The sequence below is a fragment of the Protobothrops mucrosquamatus genome, unplaced genomic scaffold (genome assembly GCF_001527695.2).
Source record: "Protobothrops mucrosquamatus isolate PMUCROS unplaced genomic scaffold, P.Mucros_1.0 scaffold347, whole genome shotgun sequence".
Lineage (NCBI taxonomy): Eukaryota > Metazoa > Chordata > Lepidosauria > Squamata > Viperidae > Protobothrops > Protobothrops mucrosquamatus.
This window is the reverse complement of record NW_015386684.1, coordinates 1,434,764-1,456,436: the sequence shown is the minus strand read 5'-3', so window position 1 is coordinate 1,456,436 and position 21,673 is coordinate 1,434,764. Positions and strand designations below refer to the sequence as shown.

The window sequence follows — 21,673 nt, the reverse complement described above, 5'->3', positions numbered from 1 at the left end:
ACAAGGACCATAGGTCATTGAGCAAAGACCTCATATGACCATGAGTTGGCCAGTTTCTGGCCACTTTCCAACAAGTAAAGTGAATGCGGAAGTCGGTCAGAAGTCACAAGCTGGGGTCGCTAAAAGATTTTCCTTTTTAGGCAGTTTGCAAACAGGTTGGTAGCTAAGAACTATAGGCAGGTGGGTGAGCGCTATGGAGTGTGGGAGAGTGGATGCGAGTGTAGGCAAGTGTGTGGGTGGATGCTATGGGTAGGTGCGAGTGCAGACGCTAGCGCCAGGCAGGAGAGTGTACAGGTAGTGTGCAAGCAGTTGGGTCGGTGCTATGGTAAGTGCAAGTGCAGACAGGCTAGCGGGCACCATGGAGTATAAAATTTGTCTGCCACCTGAGGGGTTCTCAGGAGAAAAAGGGACTGGACCAAGAGCAATTTACGGGAACGTCTTGCAATTGTCTGCTGGCTTCCCATTGATTTTGCTTGTCGGAAGCGAGCAGACAAAATTGCAAATGGCAATTACATGACCTCAGGGGAAAACTGCAACCATTGTAAATGTGATGTGTGTTTACCAAGTGCCCAAACTGCATCACCACAGGGACGCTGCAACAGCCACAACTTTGAGGACCTGTCATAGGTTCCCCCTTGTTAGGGCAATTGTGGCTTTGAATAGTTGCTGAACGAGTGGTTGTAACCCAAAGACTATTTGTACATGGACTAAGAGTTGTAAAGGGCTAGAAAAACTGAGTAGACATGGAGGGGGACAGATGTGTTAACATTCATAAAAATTGGAAAAAAAATGAAAAATGAAAGGGAGAAAATGCAATATTTTTCTCCTACAATTTTTTAGTTTTCTCCCAAAGTTCTCTTATTTCTATGCAGGCATAGACAGGAGATCACTTGTTGTGGAAGGAAGAATATAATTGTACATGCAAGCACTGCTTTTAACAATTTTATTAAAATATGATATATAGTAAGACTGACTGCAGATAATTTCTAACAGAAAGTGATAGAAAGTATATATTTCAGGATAGCCTAGGCCCTAGGCACTTATATGTTTAAGTCTTTCTTTCCTTGTCTTTCCTTCAATTAAATATTTTTCCTCCAGAAGCCAACTGTATTCCTTCAATAGATCCAAATCATAAACATACTATAGTCAACAGTGCAACATAGGTGGGTAATGTCTATAACAATGGTGGCGAACCTATAGCATGCATGCCAGAGGCGACACTCAGAGCCCTCTGTGTGGGCACGCATGTCATTGCCCCAGCCTCGCCTCCCCACGTGGCCCCCTCACCAGCATCACCCCCAGAGAGTCGCCCCCGGCACGGCCCGCATGGAGCAGCACAGCCAACGACATGGCAGCTGGGCAGTGGGGACAAGACTCCATCCTCGTGCCCCGTCGCATGCAGATGATGCTGCGGGGTGCGGGTGGAGGCTCTGGCCGCCATGATGCTGCTGGGCCGCCTGGGCGATCTGCTGTGGCGGGCCGTGGAGGTGGTGGGTGATCCTGTGGGTAGGCAAGGCGGGGATGGGGCAAGGTGGTTTTGGGGCACTCGGCCTCTAAAATGTTTGCCATCACTGGTCTATACACTCAATATAGGAGTCAGAGAGAAGTTAACTTGGGAAGAATGGAGATGAGAAGATTAGAGCTACTTACCTCCATTTGAAATATTGAATTTAATGCCAAAATCTCCATTCGGTCCACCAGGGTTATGACTTGCTGTCAAAATTATACCACCAATGGCTTTTATTTTCCTAATAATACAGGACACTGCAGGGGTAGAAAGAATTCCATTCTGTCCAATTACTAACCGGCCAATCTAAAACAAGAACAGAAGAAAAGCAAAACTCACAAAAGGGTGTTAGGAGACACAAAAAGTTGCTTTTTTTTAGATTGCAATATTTACCAATGTTTTCTTCAGCTTTTACAACAGCCAGTGTTTCTTTCACATTTCACACCCTATTAAAAAAATTGGGCAGACAAAAGCATTTACATGTTTCTTTATCTTAAGTATTTGTTCCATTTACCAAATTACGCACAACAAATTTGCTTCATTTTAAACAACTATATTGGTTACTATAAAGGTAGTTTCCAGTTTAAGAACGAATTCTGTTCCCAAAATCTGTCCTTAAGTGGAACAGTATTGTTGTATAATATTGTAAACTTGGTATTCTGTAATGAACTTGAACCATTGTGTATTTAACTCAACTTTTGCTACAATAGGTTCCATTTTAACTACTGGTTGTCCTTAAAAGAGGGGATTCCTAACCCAGGGACTCAGAGTACTGGCATACTCTCTCATCAGTTACTAAGTTTGCATTATTCTTTAGCTTATTTTTAAATCAATTTCTAAATGTTATGCAACTATATGCTTAAAAAAATCTCTGGATATTTAACAGCACCTTCATGCTCTAGTAAACTAATCTAAACCAAGAGAATATTATTCAATTACATTTTGATGACCAAAATATCCTTCATGCCAAATATGCATACTCCTAAGTTATACTGCATCTGAGAAACAAGGTTACAATATAGAATAGTAAACTGACTGAAATTATTCTCCAACCTCTTCCCCAAAGCTAAACATGTTATTCTTTACTTTTGTAATGTAATGATGTGTAAAAATGACCTTGAGATTTGCTGCCTAGGAAATGATCAGACAAAAGAAGGGGAAGGGCTCCCCTTGCTTAATAGTCAGAGAAAGAAATTTGGGGAAGATCTCCCCTAACTGATCAGACTACTAAAACTGTCACGGGAGATTTGTACTTTCAGACTTTCAAGATTCTATTAATGTAGCCTTACAATAAAGTAGAATTAGCTTATCTGATCATGTTTCCTGTCTGGCTCATCTGTGAGCATCTCCAGTAAGTAGCAACATCTCATTTATAAAAAGGATGCTAATTTACTTTCATGTGTCTGTAAGCATTTGAAATGTGGATTTACAGGCGGCTGTTACGTATAAGCTGGGTTGACAAGATCAGAAATGAGGAGGTGATAAGCCGCCTGGGAAAGCCAAGGGAAATCATCAAAACAATTAAAAAATGAAAATTAGAATATTTCGGACATGTGATGTGACACACAGAAAAATACGGCATACTCCATTTAATCCTCCAGGGAAAGACTGAAGGCAAACGAGGTCTAGGCAGAAGAAGAACATCGTGGCTTCAAAATCTAAGGGATTGGTTTGGACAAAACTCAGCAGCACTTTTTTGTGCGGCTGCTGATAAAAACATGATCACCAACATGATCGCCAATGTCCGATAATGGATATGGCACAACAACAACAAGAAGAATGTCTGTAAGCAAGCCATTACTCCCAGATATATGGGTATGGGACCTCAAAATTATGGAAGCTATGTTTCAAGCTAACCAGTAGGCACTTGTCACTTGGGATGGGTCCCAATTTGGAACATGTCTGCTCTGACATGCCTTTAACCCAATTCTCAAATTCTATTCACTTGCCAAAGATGGCACTCAGGTCTGAGAATCAATCTACTCATCCCAGGTGATCAGAGATTCCTCCCAAATGGAATAGATACATTTTAATAACTACAATGAAATTAATGAAAAAATTTAAAATTCACCCTTTGGAGCCATTTTTTTTATCTCGGATGAGATTTAACATTTACTGGTAGATATTTTTATATTTGCATGCAAAGCCAAGTAAAAGCAAGTTTCTTCTTCCACACCCACTTGTGCACGCACACAGTTATTTTGGTGTTTCTGGTGCTTTCCTATTAGAGTAAAAAGAGCGTCATGACTCTCTCCTGGCCCTGTGGAGTGTGAGGTATGTGAACTTCGACTCAGCTAACTGTATTCAGGAGGCTTCTGTAAGAGATAGTGTACACTGATAGCCTGCCATGACTCTATGTAAGTTATGACTTTCTCATTTAGGATCAAGTTGGATGGTGAGTGTGGAAATTGGTCACAGTTACAATTTACACTTCAGACATGCACAATTCAATCTTTATCCTCTCCAGCTCTCCACTGAAGATATGCGTACGACTGTAAACGTAATATATTTACAAATGTACACTATTTAAAATGCTCTGTGAACCTCATGAATTTTTCATTTGACTTGCAAATAAAAAAAAATCCATATTACCCAGGTAAAAAGCATTCTATGATCACCTGAGATAATTTCTGTAGGATAAGAAATAACACCCAGGTAAAGCTGAAATGTTTATTTGTTATATCTTCTGTAAAGGCAAAGAATATTTGAGATTCAGTTCAAAACAGATCTACTGATTAAATGAGATGGATTTTTTCCCCATCCAGAATTATGTAGTACTTTCTAAATTTTTGGCAAATTACTTGTCATGGTACACATATCATTTTTCCTTTCAGTAGAAACACAGTTTATTGGAACCTTAAAAGGTAAAGATCAGATTCCCAATTGAGTTAGCTGCCTTAAATGCTTTCTTCTTCAGAAGAAGATCTATTAGACAGGAAGGAACCGGAACTGTAGATCAACATTCTAAATATGGCTTCAGCAGCCCCTGGACCTTGCTATAATTGTAACTCTAATTATAGATTTCCCTGTGTAGGCATGCAAACTAAGGGAATTCTATCGTATTAAGTTCTATTTTAATTAAAGTCAGAAATTAATAAAGGCATATAATTATTTAACTGTTTATCACTTCTGACAATATAAATCCATATATTCTTAGAACAACAACGTTCAATATATAAACTAATGAGTTGGCAAGAAAAAACTAATATAGAGATAATATTATCTTATTTGGAAAATAGGACTCATCCTTCTTAAAATTACATATTCCATTTGCTGCGTCTCCCATATATTGATAGAACTGATGTTCAAGTAATATGTTTACCCAATTTAACTTTAAGAGCTTTCCAACAAAAGATGCATTTGGATGCAACCATCTCCCAAGAAGGGCACAATATCAATAGATTTTAATTAAATCTAACTATGGATGACTGATCCAGGTGCCAATTGGGTTAAAAAAAATCTTAAAACAAAGCTAGCTCAATTTTTGTGGAACAAAAACAAAACAAAAACAAAAATCCTTTGTAATGTCTGCACCAAATAAATTAAAAAATGTATGATGTCTTGTACATTCATTGGTCAAGATCTACCTCTTCAGATTGATCAATGCATGAAATATCTAAAGTGAAATAGCAATTTATTGGGTACCCAATAAATTAAAGCTCACAAAATAACAGCACTGGCAGAAGTGTGAGTCACAATACTATCCAGATCAAAAATGAATATGGAATCCATTCAAATGGAAATCAACTACAGGTAGTCCTTAACGTACGAACACAGCTGAGCCCCAAATTTCTGTTGCTAAGTAAGACATTAGTTAAATGAGTTTTGCTCTATTTTACGACTTTTCTTGCCATAGATATTAAGCGAATCACTGCAAGTGTTAAGTTAGTAACACAAGTGTTAAGTGAATCTAGCTTCCCAATGGACTTTGCTTGTCAGAATGTTGCAAAAGAGGATTACATGACCCCAGGGCACTGTAACCATCATAAATATGAGTCAGTTGCCAAACATCTGAATTTTGATCACGTGACCATGGGGATGTTGAAATAGTTCTAAGTGTGGCAAAGGGTCAAAAGTCACTTTTTTCAGTGCTGTTGTAACTTTGAACAGTTACTAAATGAACTGTTGTAAGTCAAGGATTACCTGTATACATAGGATGATTATGACTGAGCCCATCCACCACTTCTCCCACGCATGATATAGTAATGTAAATAACTAAAATAGGGGAAAGGTCCTATAGGGGAATGGTCCTGTAGTAATTTCACATGATCAGGATTTCCTGAAACAAACCTGGGAATTGGTTTTAATTCAGCTACTTCAGAGGAGAAGCACTTTGAAGCTGACTGTTCCTTTGGGTAAGAACCTAGGAAGCTGGCTTACGTTGCCCAGGTTGACACATTAAAGCCATAATAATGTGGACCTTCCCTTAAGGTTTAGTGAAATATGTAATGCAGCCATTCTAGCTTATTACCTCCAAGAGGGGCTGCTGCATCAAACCAACTCAAGGCAGCTTATTCAACAAATGCTTGAGCTCACCATAGTTTAGTACATTATATAAACCCAGCCAGCGAGTCAGACCACTGGTCAGAAAAGATACAGATTAACAGCAGGCCTGAACCAAACAACAGCATGTTATTTTCAAGAACAGGGAATAAAATACAATCCAATGTAGAATTTACTCCTAAACCATGTCTATCAATACCCACTGCACTTAAGGTGTTGGACTAGGAGCAGGGAGACACAATTTCTAGTCCACCTTCAACCATGGAAGGTCACTGAATGCCTTTGGGCCAATCATTCTCTCTCAGCCCATTCTAGACAGTTCTGGTGCAGAAAATTAGGAGGGATCGCTATGTATGGTGCCTTGGGCTCCAGATATAAATAAGACATCAAATCCATTTTATATTTATTTACAGGATTCCTATACTGCCAACTCCACATGAGCTTTATGTAGTAGGAAGAATGAAATGACGCAGAGTAACTGGCTATATGCAGATCCTCCTAAAGCAGAGCTTCCACACCCAACCGATCATTTACAGAATAATGTGCAAGGCTAAAACTCTTCCCTGTTGAGCAGCTTTAGGTTGTCATTTTAAAACATCTGAAATATAGATGCGTCCATTCATTATTTAGCATTCAGCCTCACTGTTATTCTTTCCATGATTTTTGCATTGGATTGGTAGCCTATACGGCCATAGAAAGTTATAGAAATTAACAGTACTTCTCCCTTTGAATTAGCAGCCTTGTGATCAGAAGACATTATACCTCTATTAGAAATCTGCCTTATTGCTATGACAGTCATACCTAACATGAAGTGGGACATTCACAATCCGGGTATCCATATTGTAAGGACGGAATAACTCACTTATAAAGCACTTATAAAGCTATCAAGAGCATCTCCAAAAATGGCTATTGTCTTCATGTCCTAAATACTTCCTAAAGTTCCAATAAGCTACTTTGAAAAATGGGATGCTGAATTTGATAAACAGTTTGTCTAATGAGATAAGAGCTCTAATATTCCTAAATTGATAATATACTTGGGATCCACATGTTTGAACTGGCTTAAAAGCTATCCAGTGGTGGTTGCTTTAACATCTTTCATCACCAAATCCTTTTTCTTCTCTCTTCCTTGTTTTGGCAGAGAAAAGGAGGGCTACATACCTTATGCTAAATTTTGGGGCACTCTGGTTTAAAGTACTATAAAATATGAGACCCTCTTTCTGATTCAGGAAGGTAAGAAATTAGTTGACACAAAGTAACAAACCTTTCTCTGGGGCTTAGGAAGACCTCTTGTGGAAATCTGTAACCGATATGGATGGAATTTGTTCTTGTTATCTGAAGTGCCACTTCTTGCCAAAGACAATCCTAAAAGTTTACACTAATCATACTATAGAATAAAAAAGTATCTGTATTTAAAAAAAAACTAATATTACATAAAGGAAGCCAACATAAAAAGGTGCATTGTTTAAAAATGCCCAAAATATATCAGAATTAAGCTTTGGTGAAGCACAAAGAGAACATCATTCCACATGATAGAGAGTATGACCAATTTACCTGAAGGGCATCAGATTATGAAGGCTAGTGCATTCTTTTGATTTTTTAAATTTCCCCATTTGAGAGAAACCTTTTAGATATCACATTACAGTAGTCTGGCATGTTGAAAATGAACTACAGCAGTGATGGCGAACCTTTTAGAGACCGAGTGCCCAAAAACTGGCCCCACCCCTGCCCTACCCCCTGCCCTGCCCCCACTCCATCCCACCTGCCTGCCCGCAGGGCCACTCACCGCCTCCAGGGCCCGCCGCAGATCGCCCAGGCATCCCAGCAGCGCCATGGCAGCGACGCCCTCTGCCCGCACCCCGCAGCATCAACTGTGCGTGTTGGGGCGTGAGGGCAGAGTCTTGTCTATGCTGCCTGGCTGCCATGTTCTTGGCTGCGCTGCTCTGCGTGGGCCACACTTGGGGGCCACTCTCCTCCCGGGGGGTTGCTGGTGAGGGGGTTGCGGGCGGAGACAAGGCTGGGGCAATGGCACGTGTGCCCACAGAGAGAGCTCCGAGTGCCGCCTCTGGCACCCGTGCCATAGGTTCACCACCACTGAACTACAGAAAACTTCTGGTTCAGTTTGAAACTATAAGAACTTTAAAAGCCTTCAATGACTTAATTACAGTTAAATTGTTTTATATGTTTGCATTTGGCCATTGTCTTCTACAAGCCAGCCAAACTATAGATGCCTTCCACCCAAATTTGCTGTTGAACTAATTTAAGCAGAACCAAACAAACGTTTACATAAAATAATTCCATTTCCAAAGTATGACTGATTTCCCTTCCAAATTAACAATATTCACATTTGGCACAAAATTGGCATTCGCGAGGATCAAATGCAATTTTTAACATTATTTTTTAAAATTTCCCAGGGACAGCAAAGATAAAAATTATTACTTTACATTTAAGCAGAACTCTAAGGGAATTTTGTCACACCTGAAGCTTACCAGATAATGTACTCAATATTATGGTTTTCAAGCACACCAATATTTCTCATGACAAAACTATTTATGCTCATTGAGAAACTTAACTTTGTCACATCATCTACTGTGCGGCTCAGATGTACAGTGAGAATTTTGGCTATTCTAACTATAGCAGGAAAAAATGCACACACGGTCATATACTTCCTAATTTAAGCACAAACTTTGAGTCTATTATTAAATTCACATAGTAATCAGTCATTTGCAATAGATAACAAAGAAACAAATAGCCAAAATATTTTTTTATCTGCAACAATTTCCATCTACTGTTCAAACCAAACCATGGAATAAGGATCAATATTTTCAGCACTAACTTTCCTCAGCTCCTCATAATCATCCTGGTAAAAATATATATTGGCACATTTACAAAAAAATTATAGACATGCACTTAAATGAGCCAATCACATATGAAGCATTAGTGATATAATATTTATGATATACCAACCCCGTTGGCAGCAGCCATCTGAGCTATCAGTTTTATTGCAATCTTATTAAAATATCTCCCATCTCCTCCAACCACCATGGTAGATCCTTGTCGATCTCTTAGGTCTATGGAAAAGAATATACTCTGAATAAAATTGTGCAGGTAGTTTAGCTTGGTCTGAAAAATGAATGTCTTCTTCCGTAAGCCACTAGTCCCTGGTTTCTGATCATTATAAGGTGCTGTTGGCAAAGTCAATATTGGTAGTGGGTTGCCTTCCATGATCCTTTTTGATATAAATGCATTAAAAATAAGGAATTATTAACGATGAAGATTTACGATCAGCTTAGATACCAATAATATGAAATAGAGGTTCAGTGAAGTAGTTCTATATCCTAAAATAGCTCCTTGAACCTTCAGCCAAATGTGGTTTCTGTAATTGAAGAGCTTTCTTGCACTTGCTCTGAAGGATCACTGTCAGAGAAAATACATACAAATTTCACACAGAGATCCCCCCAGGAAAACGGATGTTCTGGAAAATGGTGAAAGTCTTTTGTTTGCTGTGGTGTCACAATTTTGGGTCTCCTATAACATCACAAACAAGATCTGACAGCCGTAAATTCTGCCTGGTATTCTTCTTTTTATCCGAGAAGGGTATACAAGAGTCTTAGAGGTCTGCTCTTCAGTCAGAAGTACTGATGAATTGTCTCCAGCTGTGAAATCCAACTAAGGTAAAGCTAAATTGATTTAGGTAGGCAAGATTAATAAATGACTGCCTGGTTTCAATTGTGGCTTCCATTTTCACATAGTCTTCATCCAGACACGAACGTCATAAAGGTAGGTCTTGAATGGAGAGCGCTAGTCAAGTGCTAAAGTTATTTTGTGGAGACTTTAAAGGTCACTCTTAAAATGGAAGTCAGGACTTCTCAGTTACTTACAGTTTCTTTATCCACCTGTTATTCTAATAACCAGAGGTTCTATAGGGCCAAAAGCATATAATGTCATCCATAATATTAATGAGACAATCAAAAGAATTATCTAGCAACTGTCAACATTTTTCTTAATTTCTTTATTCTCACGTATAAAGCACAGCTTGATACGTGATTTTACCCTGTTTCAAGTTCATATTAAGTAAAAACACTTTATATAAAATTTTAATAAAAAGAAATTTACATGTTTACCATATATATTACTAATGCAGATTTCTTAACTTGAATGCGTACATTTTTTTTATTCTTTGGAAATACTTGAAAATTATCTGACCACTTTTCATGAGGAATTAAGATAAATATAAGTTCTTGGAATTTACTTTCCTAGACGGCTTGCATTTCTCCAGAGATTCAAATTTGGCTCCTAAATCTGCTTTAAATAATGATGCTGAATTAAAATTTTTAATGTAACAGAAGGGGAAAATTATTAAATACATAGATTGTCATCATAATAAAAATAATTAATTTTAACTGATCTAAATCAATTAAATTATTACCTTCTGATTAGTTGTTTGGGGAGTATTTTCTGCCCCATGTCTACTAAATGTTGACTGTTGCCCTCAGTTTGGCAAACATTGCACATCCTGTCCTGCTATAAATGTGATTGTTTGCAAAAGCTTCCATAAAGTTATTTCCTGCCATGATGGCTGTCCAAGCATGCAACTAGTGTGTAACGGACTGGATAGTTAAAGATTCTTTGATCCTTTGCAGAGAAAGAGAACAAATGTATAAAAACTCCTAAATTAATATAGCTGATAAATAGCCTTTCTGTTGGAAATAAATCCTTATGTTGCAAAGCAAAATCTGGTCTTTTTTTTTTTTTTTTTTTTGCTACTGCTACAGATTTATACTTTTTATATATGTGGATTATATCACCTTTTTTCTTCTTGATACATGCAATCTGATTACTAAGAGTATTCAAAGTACATCATTCTGAATATTATGCACTTTGTTAACCTTTCTCTCAAAGCTGGCTGGTGTATACAGTATATAGCATGGAAAATAATTGAGGACACAAAAGAGAAACAATATTTGTTTTAAAAGATATTATTGAAAATTCTAGGATACATGCAGGCTAAATTCACAGGTAGAAGCTGCCCCCTTGTGGTGTACAATGTAATCATAAAATTCAGAGAGTTTTGACCAGTAAGGACTGTACATTGGTGAATAATTTACAGCAACTTAATTACTCAAAGTTAACTAATATCCTATAGTTACAGTCTGCAGTAACTATTAATTTACATTACATTAGCCAGACAACAGACTGCACTGCAGACATTTAGACATTTAAGATCATTGTGTGGGATTGAAACTCCTATTTTTTCACTACAGTGATGAGTTTTTTCAATAACAATTTGAAGGCAACATGGGTCATTGGAGAATTTGCATTCATATTCTTATTGTATCCTGTTATTCACTGCACGACCTTGGGAAAGCATCTCCTTGTCCAATTTCACCAGATTCTTGTGAAATTGAAACAAAAGAAATGCTAATCTGAGTTCCTTATAAGAACAGCCCCCAAAAAACTTTTATCCTAAAAATGACCTGCAATATGTGACATTGAGTGGGATAGTAGAGAACAATAAAAAGAGAGAAGATAAATCCATTGACAGTTTATTTCATCTTAAAAGGCAATAGGAGGAGGAGTACTTAAGTTATTTATAAAAATAATAAAGGCAGGATAAAGTAACAAAAAACATGGGGACAAGCACTTCAGTTCATCAAGCCATGATCTTAAATAATTCATTGTAAATGAGGATTGGAAATTCTTGTTATGGATTCATACATCTCATATTACCTTTAGTAAAATATCTTATATAAATCTGTAATTGATATATTTCCTTGATGTTGTCCAACTAAATAAAGCTTGGCAACTAAAAAGTTGGTTTCCAAGGAACTCTGATATGCTTAAAATTCAGTAAGAAAAAAAAAAAAATCTGGAACAGAAACCTCAGTTGGATTCTTGTTTGTCTTCACTAACTCATGAACTAGTTACTAGACTACAGAAATGAATGATTGGACTTAGTATTTTCTTCAAATACTTATGTACAAAGCATTTAGCCCTCTCTATCCTCCTGATTTGTGATACTGCCATATATGGTTTAGCAAAACATATATAACTCTCATGAGTAATATTCATTTGTACTACTAGCTCCATCTTAAATAAAGAATATTTAAGCTTGTATCCTAAATTGCATGCGTCTAACAAGAGTTTACAGTAATTCATATAATAGCCATCTATCTCTGATGGTAAGCCATTAGCTAGGTTCCCTGATCATGATAGGATTTGTACCTAATTCAGTTTAGTAAGATCTAGCCACTGAATTTTGAAAACCATGGTTTATAGCTTAATATTACTCCACAAAATATGATTACATAAACATGACTTAGCACAACGTGTAATGGGTTATCAAAATGGAGGTACTGGTTAATCAGTAATTATTTTTCAATTAGCATCTGTTGCAGACAATATAATAATTCCTCCTATAAAAATGCAGAGCAGCTCAATTTACAGGTTAAAGCTACTCTCTACTCGCAAATTATATATTGCTGCTAGCTTTAAACAGGCTGTATGTTCTCCTGGAGGTTATGCAAGGACCTCTCTTACTATAGCTGGTTATAAACCTTTTGTGCTCCAGCAATGATATTATCAGTATTTAAAACATGAATTACAAGAACATCTCAAAGAAAGACGCTAAGCAAATGCAAGAACATTCTCCATGGATTGTAAAGATCATAGCAACTAATTATAGAAGATGTTTCAGATGCTAGCCTCAATAGGTCAAAATCTATGCTAAGATGTTAGAAAGCCCTGAAGTACTTACAAAAGCATTAGGGCCTGTTATCTCAGAATCCCAGTTCAATCCTAGCAATGTTAGGAGGTAGTTTACTGGATTTTACAGCTTCCCACACTTTAGAAATCCTGCCGAGCTAGTTATTTAGCCTGCAATTCCTCTTTCCTGTCCAGCATTTCTTATGAAAAATTAGCCGCGTACTAGGATGGTGAAAACCATTAAAAAGGAACAATTTATTTTATGCATGTTGTGGGAAGAGAGAATGGACTTGAGGGACAAGAACAACAGCTACCACTAAGACAGAGATCAGATAAAAGAAACCTGAGTCTGGGCAGAACTATGCCTGCGAAAATATCTTAGAGAAAATTCTGTTACTGTATTTTTAATACAGTAATAAAAATATTAGCCTGCATGACTTTGATTTCCCAGTGTGATCTTTCATGAAGGACTGACATGAATTTTGCAAGTCTGAATGTGCTTTCCTCTTCTCTCTCTTTGTCTCTGTACAAACAAGGAAGGGTCTTCCCTGAGATGTTTCCTCGGGTTACACTTCCATCCCAGACTCAGGTTTCTTTTATATGACTATTGTCTTGATAGTGAGTGCCTTTTCTTGCTGTCCCTTTTAAGGCCACTCCCTTTCCCCATTACAGCGCCTCAACATAATTGAAGTATCCCTCCTTTTGAGACTTAAAAGCACCTACATTATCTTCCTGTGGCTATTTAGCTTGCTTGTGGAGACAGAGAAAGAAGGCACAATCTGAGCCTATTGAATCTCAAATTTCCCACCGATTTCTATAGGATTTATTCTCAGGCAGGGGTGTGCAGATCAGAGTAAATCCAACCTACTTCATTACTTTTGTTCCGGAAGATTTCTCCAAATTTGTTGCTTGTCTATTTAGGGGCTCTTTGGTATTATTTATTTGTACAAATACGTGGTTGCTAAGATTCTTGGACTTTTCTCTTTTTTTCATGCCAAAAAGGCCACACACACAGTGGTATGAAGCTCTTGTGGATGGTTAGTTCCAGGGAATACAAAAATGAAAAGCAATTTCTCAGATAATTCCACAGCATTAGCACCTTTTTGCTATGAAAAATAGAAGCCAAGTTAATTTTTTTATGCAGAAGAAATCCAAGTAGACCTTGGATTACAACTATTTGTTTAGCAACCTTTCAAAGTTACAACTGTGATGAAAAATGTGACTTATGGCTGGTCCTTGTACTTACAGCATCCCTGTGGTCATGTGATCAAAACGTGGGCAACCAATATGTATTTACAATGGTTGCAGAATCCTGGAATCACGTGATCACTATTTGTGACCTCCCCAGCCACCTTCCAACAATCAAATCCGAAGGAAGCCAGATGTGCTTAACGACCACACAATTCACTTAACCACAGTGATTTGCTTAATGACCATTGCAAAAACATTGTAAATTAGGTGCAACTTACTTATCAACCACTTTGCTTAGTGACAGACTGGTGGCGCAGTGGTTAGAATGTAGAACTGCAGGCTACGTTTGCTGACTGCCGACTGACAGCAGTTTGGCAGTGCGAGTCTCACCGGGCTCCATCCTTCCAAGGTCGGTAAAATGAGGACCCAGATTGTTAGGGGCAATATGCTGACTCTGTAAACAGCTTAGAGAGGGCTGTAAAGCACTGTGAAGCGGTATATAAGTCTAAGTGCTAAGTCATTCTGCTCACAATTATGGTCGTACGTTGAGGACTACTTGTATCCAGACTTTTTGCTGCAGAAACATATTATGTTTTATCCCACTAGGGGTAAAAAAAACCCCTCAAATTTAGTCTCAGCAGAATCAAGGCATGCTGTGCCTCAATTCACTATTTTCAAATTTTCAATTAACAGTCAGGTACCTGGGCTTCATCTAGAGATCATGGAAGGTTGATCTCCAGTATGAATTTGGGGAACCAATTGCAGATGAAATCATGAGCATATAAACCTGCTATTTTAGGTGGGACAGAGAAATCTGATCTTAGCTTTCAACAATTATGGTATGTGAAGCAGGTCTCTCTGTACCATAAAAAAAAGAAATTTGGAATATAGGAAAGAGGAACTTTTTTTCCTGTGGCAGTTTCAGAAAAGTACAGAAAATCCTACCTATACATACTGAGGAGTCAGTCCTTCTATATTCCTAGCCAACTCCTCCCCACCCCAAAAGCTACAACAAAAGAAGCAGCAGCTGGGGACTTGAACATGACCTAGATTTGTATTCAATAATTCCTTCTTGGCATGCAGAGTGACTGCTACTCTTGGACCGCTACTTACTCTGCTGGAAATGTCCCTTTTATTATGATCTTCTGAGTATGTTTCCAGATTCAGGACAAACCAGCCTTTCTAGTTAACTAATTGTGAGCATTGCCCATTTGCATGCTCTCTGCAGGCAAGAGGGGTTTGTACCACCTCTTAGCTGTGATTTGAAAACTAGGATAATATTGTACTATTCATCTCTTCTTCCAAAGAATCTCTCTTAACTTTCAGTGAAATAGTCTTATTCAACAGCTCTTATTCCGTAAGGTCTCTTTTGTAGGGGAAAAATTCTTAGTTTATCTTAAAAGAAAGGGAACATTTCTTCTATAACCTTGAAGATATTAGTTATAAAACAGTAGAGATGCATTTCATTTTTATACTAAGGAAATTGTATTAGTTTAAAATGAATTTTCACTAGGCATCATGGGGATCTGCAAACTCTTCTGATGCTTGTCAATTAAAGCACCCTCATATTGTACACCAGCAGTATATGAACAAAAGGGGTACATCTCATGCTGAGGAGATGGGATCTTGCTTTCAACAGACTGACCTGCTGAAAGACAGGCATAATTGGTTATCAAGGATTGGGGATTGGAGGCACTATTCTATAGTTGCTTCCCTCCTTGTTGACTGGATAGTTCCTATCTCTATAAAAGGAAAAGAGAAACTTAGTCCTTGGGTCACCCAATGTGGGGTGCCCAGGACTTGGCCCACTCTCCCATATCAATGGAGGAGTCATCCATTAGATTGGGGTTAGACATCTTCAATATGCTGATGATATTTTATGATTGTAAGCTGCCCAGAGTTACCTTGAGATAAGATGGGTGGGCTATAACTTTTATAAATCAATCAATCCAACTTAACATCTCAAGCCAAACAGGAAATGATGAGGTCAGGTTATTTGAGAGATCACATTTTCCCAATTACTTCCATCTGTCCAATCAGGTCCATCAGAAGAAGCATACTCCAGGTCCCATCTAAGGAATTATGTTTGGCAAAACCCAAGATATGAGCCTTTTCTGCCATGGAGCCCAACCTAAGGAACATTAACTGCCACTGCCAACGCCCCCCTTAAGACTGATTCCTTTTTTGATGTCATTCTGGAAGTCTGATAAACTTGGTTATGTCTAAAGGCTTGAGGTTTCATGAAAATGAGTTTTTAATGAGATGGCTACATTGTATGGAACATCTATGCTCTCCCTTCCATTTTTAGGTTTTTTAAAATTGTTATGTTTTAATTTTAGAATATTTTTTGTAATTATTCTCTTTTATGGTTTTATTGTATGCTACCCAGAGTTATGTTTCTGTCAGATGGATGTTATATAAATATGATAGATAATTATGTCCTGATTTGGTACTTGGAAATTGTGAGGGACTGAATGGGTGAGATAATTCCAGCAATACAAAACTAAATTGTTAAAAAACAAGATGGGCATTGTTGCATAATTATATTTGTTGTTGTAGATAGGGATGCGCTTTCCTGAAAGATCTGGTACGCAACCTGGGATTTTTCTTAGATTCATGGCTCCTGCTAGAACTGAAGATGGAAGTCATAGTCAGGAGAACCTTTGTCCACTTTTGACAGGTTAGTTATTGTGCCCCTTCCTGAATAATGAATCATGAAAGATAGTGATTCATTTATTTATTAAAATGATATGCCCCTCATCCCATTATCTAAAGTGCACCATCTTGGCATCTCTCAGACGACTGTAGCTTCCTTAATGGGGCCCTGCCCTCAAAGAAAAGTTAAAAGCTGCAGCTCACATAGAATGTGGCTGTTTGGTTGTCCACTTGCTGAATTGTGCCAGTTGACCTAATATTTTTTTTTTTGCAGGGATTGCATTGATTGCCATTTGACTGCTAAGCCCAATTCAAGATGCTAGTGATAATCTATAGCAGTGGTGGCGAACCTATGGCACGCGTGCCAGAGGCGGCACTCAGAGCCCTCCCTGTGGGCACACGCACCATGCCCCAGAGATGGCAACCGTCCCTCTTCAACCAGCCGCCCACTAACTTGCCGAGGTCCCACGTGGCCGGATGTATCCCAGCATGGCTGGTTTCCCTCCACCTTTCCCATCCCTCCTGGCCTCGCATGCTCTCCTTTTCCCGGGCACGACCCACTGCATCGCCTCCTTACCTGTCGGCAGGCCGGCCAGCTCAGAGGCGGCTTCTCTGAACTGCTGGCGGTGGGCTGTGGAGCCCCAGAGTGCGCCGGTCGAGGGGCCGATAGGCTGTGGCTGCTGACGGACACTGTCGACCCCCATGCGCTCGCTGGCCTCTGTGTGCGGGGGCCGATGGTGTCAGGCAGCAGCCGCCCCGGCCCCTGCCTCGCCTTGCCCTGCGACAATGGCACCCCCGCCCTGCCTCGCCTCACCCCGCAGGACGAGCCTCCTGCCCACTGCCCCATCTGCCAGAGACCCCCTGGATCTCCCCCAACCCTCACAGATGTCCCTCTCCACGAGCAACATCAAGGTGAGCACACCTACCTTGGCCATACCCACCCAGTCTACCATGACCACCACAGCCACGCCCACCCAGCGGGCCATGCCCACCTGGCACCCGGCGATAAATAAGTGGGTTTTGGGTTGCAGTTTGGGCACTTGGTCTCTAAAAGGTTCGCCATCACTGATCTATAGCTTGGGTTCTTCTTACCCTCTATTTTATCCAGGTAAAGTATGCTCATCCTACCGAATCTAGCAGGGATAGATTGAGCTTACCCCATAGAGACTGGGTAATTGGAACACAGAGTATGACATCCTTGAGGAATCTCACTTGGGAATAATATGTTCCTTGAGGCAAGGCTGCCCTCTACCCTTTCTTCTTTCAGGAAACTAGTAAAGTAAATCCTCTTCCTAAAACATTTCACAGGAATATTTTAGTTAGGAAAGCAACTGCCTTTCTTTTGATGTTTGCATTGTTTTATGGATCATTTTAGCTCTATGTATCATAAGCAAATTTTAGATGAATCCACCCACACGTTTTTTTCAGTGCCATTGCTTGAAAAATATGCACATGCAAAGTCACTTTCTCTCAGCTCAACTTACCTCACAGGGTGGTTATTGTGGGAAAAACAGGAGGAGGAAGGTATGTTGGAAATAAATACATTTATTTATATCCCACTTTTTTCATTTTTACAAATAACTCAAGGTGGTAAACATATCCAACATACCTTCCTCCTCCTGTTTTCCCCACAACAATCACACTGTGAGGTGAATTGGGTCTAGGAGTGACTTGGCACATGCATATTTCTCAAGCAACAGCACTAAAAAACTAGTCCTGACAGTTATGACCATCGTAGCATCCCCATGGTCCTATGATCAAAAATTCATAACATAAGATTTCCAGATGTGCCCACTAGATGTAAAAAGTTGGCTACCATTGCATCAGGATCCTAAGAGTTTCCTTTCTGGATCTGAAAAAAAGCTGAGAAACTCTGACAAATGATGGGGAAAAGGGCTGCAAGAAGATTGACATATACCAGAATTCCACCAATTTAATCCCCTGCCGCAGTAAAGGTGTGTCTATCTTTCTGTTTTTGTTTTCAAGCTGGTATCTTTCACACATGTTGTAATTCACTATAATAAATCCCCCCAAAGGGTGTGTTTTTAAGTGAGACAGGTCTTGAAAAAAAGATCTGGTAAGCACTAGATTATTTTTTTAAATTTATATGCTGCCCATCTCACCAAGGCAGCATATAGGTAGCTTACAACCAAGTTTAAGGGAGCAGCAATTCCACTCTGCTTCTGAATAGCCCTTCTGAAAATCATACCAATAGGATAGGTTTTTTTGAACCACTAGTTTTAATGCAGTTCCTGATTGGAAAGAATTATTTATATAAATAATAAAGGCAGGTTATAAATAAATAAAATGTTTTAAAATATATAGGCAACTCTTCACATAAATCTTTAATCAGAGGAATTTAATCCACACTTGCTTAAAAATTTGCTCTTTTTAAGGACAGGGTTTTGCACCATCCAGTGCTTGCAAAAGTATTACAATGAATTGTGCACCTGCATGCAAAAAAGTTCGAAGACTAAGTTTGTCCCAAATGTTCTTAAATCAGGAAGGAATCCAAGATGAAGCCTATTTCCCCATGTTAGGAAAACCCTATTTATTTTAAAACAAGGATAACCTTTAGATTAAAGGACTGCGTTAAGAGCTGCTGGTACCTCAGGGCAGAAACCGTATCTGTAATGCCCGAAAGGTTAACTTAAATGTCAAAAGACTACAGAGCCTTTTACAGCTTAGCCAGCCGTGAGTGGCATCAGAGTCACCCCCTCAAAAATGACAAGGAACCCGGGTGTAAAAATAATTATCTCGCCAGTGCCACAATCCCAGATCGCCCTAACGTTTCGAGCCTTGCCTCCATTCTCTGCAAGAGATCATTTCTCTCACGAAGGGTTATTTGCAGCTCCGAATACACATTTTCAAAAAAAAAACACCAAAAACCCAACAAACTAGGAGGCACCAACTAGGAAGGCCCATTGCAAACCGAGTGCACTTCCCCCAACGTAATCTTTATTCGGGGACTGACAGATGCAAGCCACGGGCCCGAGCCTTGGTGCGTGGTTTAAGGAGGCCTGTGGGGAGGAACCGAAGCAGGTTCTCGGTTAGGAAAAGGTCTAAAACAGTGTTTCTCAACCTTGACAATTTTAAGGCATGTGGACTTCAACTCCCAGAATTCCACAGCCAGCATTGCTGGCTGTGGAATTCTGGGAGTTGAAGTCCACATGCCTTAAAATTGTCAAGGTTGAGAAACACTGGTCTAAAACATGTCCCCAAACGGGCGCACTTCGCCTGCACTCCCATCTCCACCAGTCTCAAAGCTCGCAGACGCCATTCAAAGTCCTAAGGCGTCCCCCTCCGGCAGACTTCAAGCCAATCCAAGGGTGGAGGCCGAAGGGCGCCCGCCAAAACCGGGGCCTCGGTTAGCGCCGCTGGCTACTTCTCCGGAAGGCATTTCCTCCCAGCCCCGTAACCAAGCTCACCGGTAACGGAATTGAGCGGAGGTGGGGGGGGAGGCAACCGGAAAGAGTCGCTCTCCCGCCGCTGTCCAGGCACGTACAACGCGGCGTTCCCACAACCGGCATGCAAACTCGCGGGCACCCGAGGCGAGGGAGCAGGGAAGGCGACACTTACCCCGTTGGCGGCGGCGATGCGGAGGATCAGCTGGATGGCCTCCGTCATGTAAAACCTCCCGTCGCCCCCCACCACCAGCGTGGCCGCCTGCCTCTCCGCCGGCTCGATGGTGGAGATAATGCTCTGGATGAAGTTCTCGGCGTAATGGGCATTGCCTTGGAAAACCTTGACCCGCTTGCGGAGGCCGCTGGTGCCCGGCTTCTGGTCGAGGTAGGCGGTGGTCTTGACGGTCACGATCTTCACCATGGTGGCCGGGCGGCTTGGAGAGGAGCTGGCTTGGCTGCAGACTGACTCTACCTTTCGTAGCAGCTGCGGGGCTGGCTTTACCCCCAAGGAGCCATCTCCTCCCACTGAAATTTAAAGTCGCAGAGGATCCTTTCCCCACGACCGGATTAAAACGCCTATAAAGCACCCGTCTGGCTTTGCAGAAAAGTATCCAGGCGCTGCCCAAGCAGATCCTTCTCTTCTCTTTAGTGCCAGCCTGCTCAGAATAAGGCATGGAATACTAACTTAATGATAGTACAGATAGGGACTCCTAAGTATATCTCAGTTATAGGCTGAGAGTGAGACAAAGGCACATCCTGAGGTCACACCAAGTTTCCATGGCATGTCTGTACACTAGTTAGATACTAGTGGAGAAAAAAAACAAAGTCAGTCTAAAATTGTCCTTAGCTGTACTCATTTTTGCACCATCCAGCAGTCTCAAGGTGTGTAGAAATTTGTAAGCTGTGCCACCACCCATTGGGCTCGAGGAAATCTAGTGTGGCCTCAGGATGTGCCTTTGTCTCACTCTCAGCCCATGACTGAGATATATTTAGGAGTCCTTATCTGCAATGCCATTAAATTAGTATTTCATGCCTTATTCTGACATTGTCCAAGGATACCTAAGATGTCCAAAGATGACTGTGTCCTTGACCAAACTGCCACTATATCCTCAGGGAAAACCCCAAACTTTTGCTAGAAGTCCCTTGGATCCATCATACACCTGGCACAGTCTGATCCAACAGACCATGTCTCCCGGCATGGGAAGGGTAATCCCAGTGATCCAAAAGTCAACTAGGAATGATTTTTACATACCAGTGGATCAAAGATTATGTCCTCCATTGTCAATCACATCTCAGCTACCCTGAGACAAAGCCCAGATCTAACCTGCGTCAGGCCATTGATGACTTGGGACAGGTCCATGGTTGTCATGGAAGCCACAAACTCATGAGCTGCTCCAGACTCAACATTACTGTTGGCAAATTGAAATTTCCAAGAACTAGCAGCTACAGGATTCTGTTGCCAGGGAATTCAGTAGCTCAGACAGGGTAGCCACTGGGCAGAAGGGAGGGGCGATACAGTAGCAGTAATCCCAATTGTTCCTTTCAACCCAGATTCAGACAGACCTCTCCTCTCTTCCCTGGGCTCTCAGCTGCACCAACACCTGAAACCCAGCGGGCACATTTCTGAGAGGGGATCCTCACCCTCTGGGCCAAGACCAGATTCCTGTAAGATGTGCCAGGTTGGTACCCTCCTCCAAGATAAGATTGTGGA

The 21,673-nt window shown here is 40.3% G+C and overlaps 1 protein-coding gene across 2 annotated transcripts in view; it reads right to left on the bottom strand.

The window, feature by feature from the left end:
* Positions 1-20,430, bottom strand: part of PGM1 (phosphoglucomutase 1) — a 32,731-nt gene extending 12,301 nt beyond the window's left edge. The window contains exons 1-2 of one of the 2 annotated variants that reach the window (XM_015815536.1): positions 20,138-20,430; positions 1,651-1,813 (exon numbers count right to left, since the gene is read on the bottom strand). In XM_015815536.1, the coding sequence (XP_015671022.1) occupies positions 1,651-1,813; positions 20,138-20,383 (409 nt within the window). In that variant the 5' untranslated portion in view covers positions 20,384-20,430. Of the gene's footprint in view, positions 1-1,650; positions 1,814-8,974; positions 9,261-20,137 lie in introns of those variants that run through there. The other variant, XM_015815535.1, reaches the window with a different exon arrangement.
* Between the last annotated feature and the right edge of the window lie 1,243 nt (positions 20,431-21,673).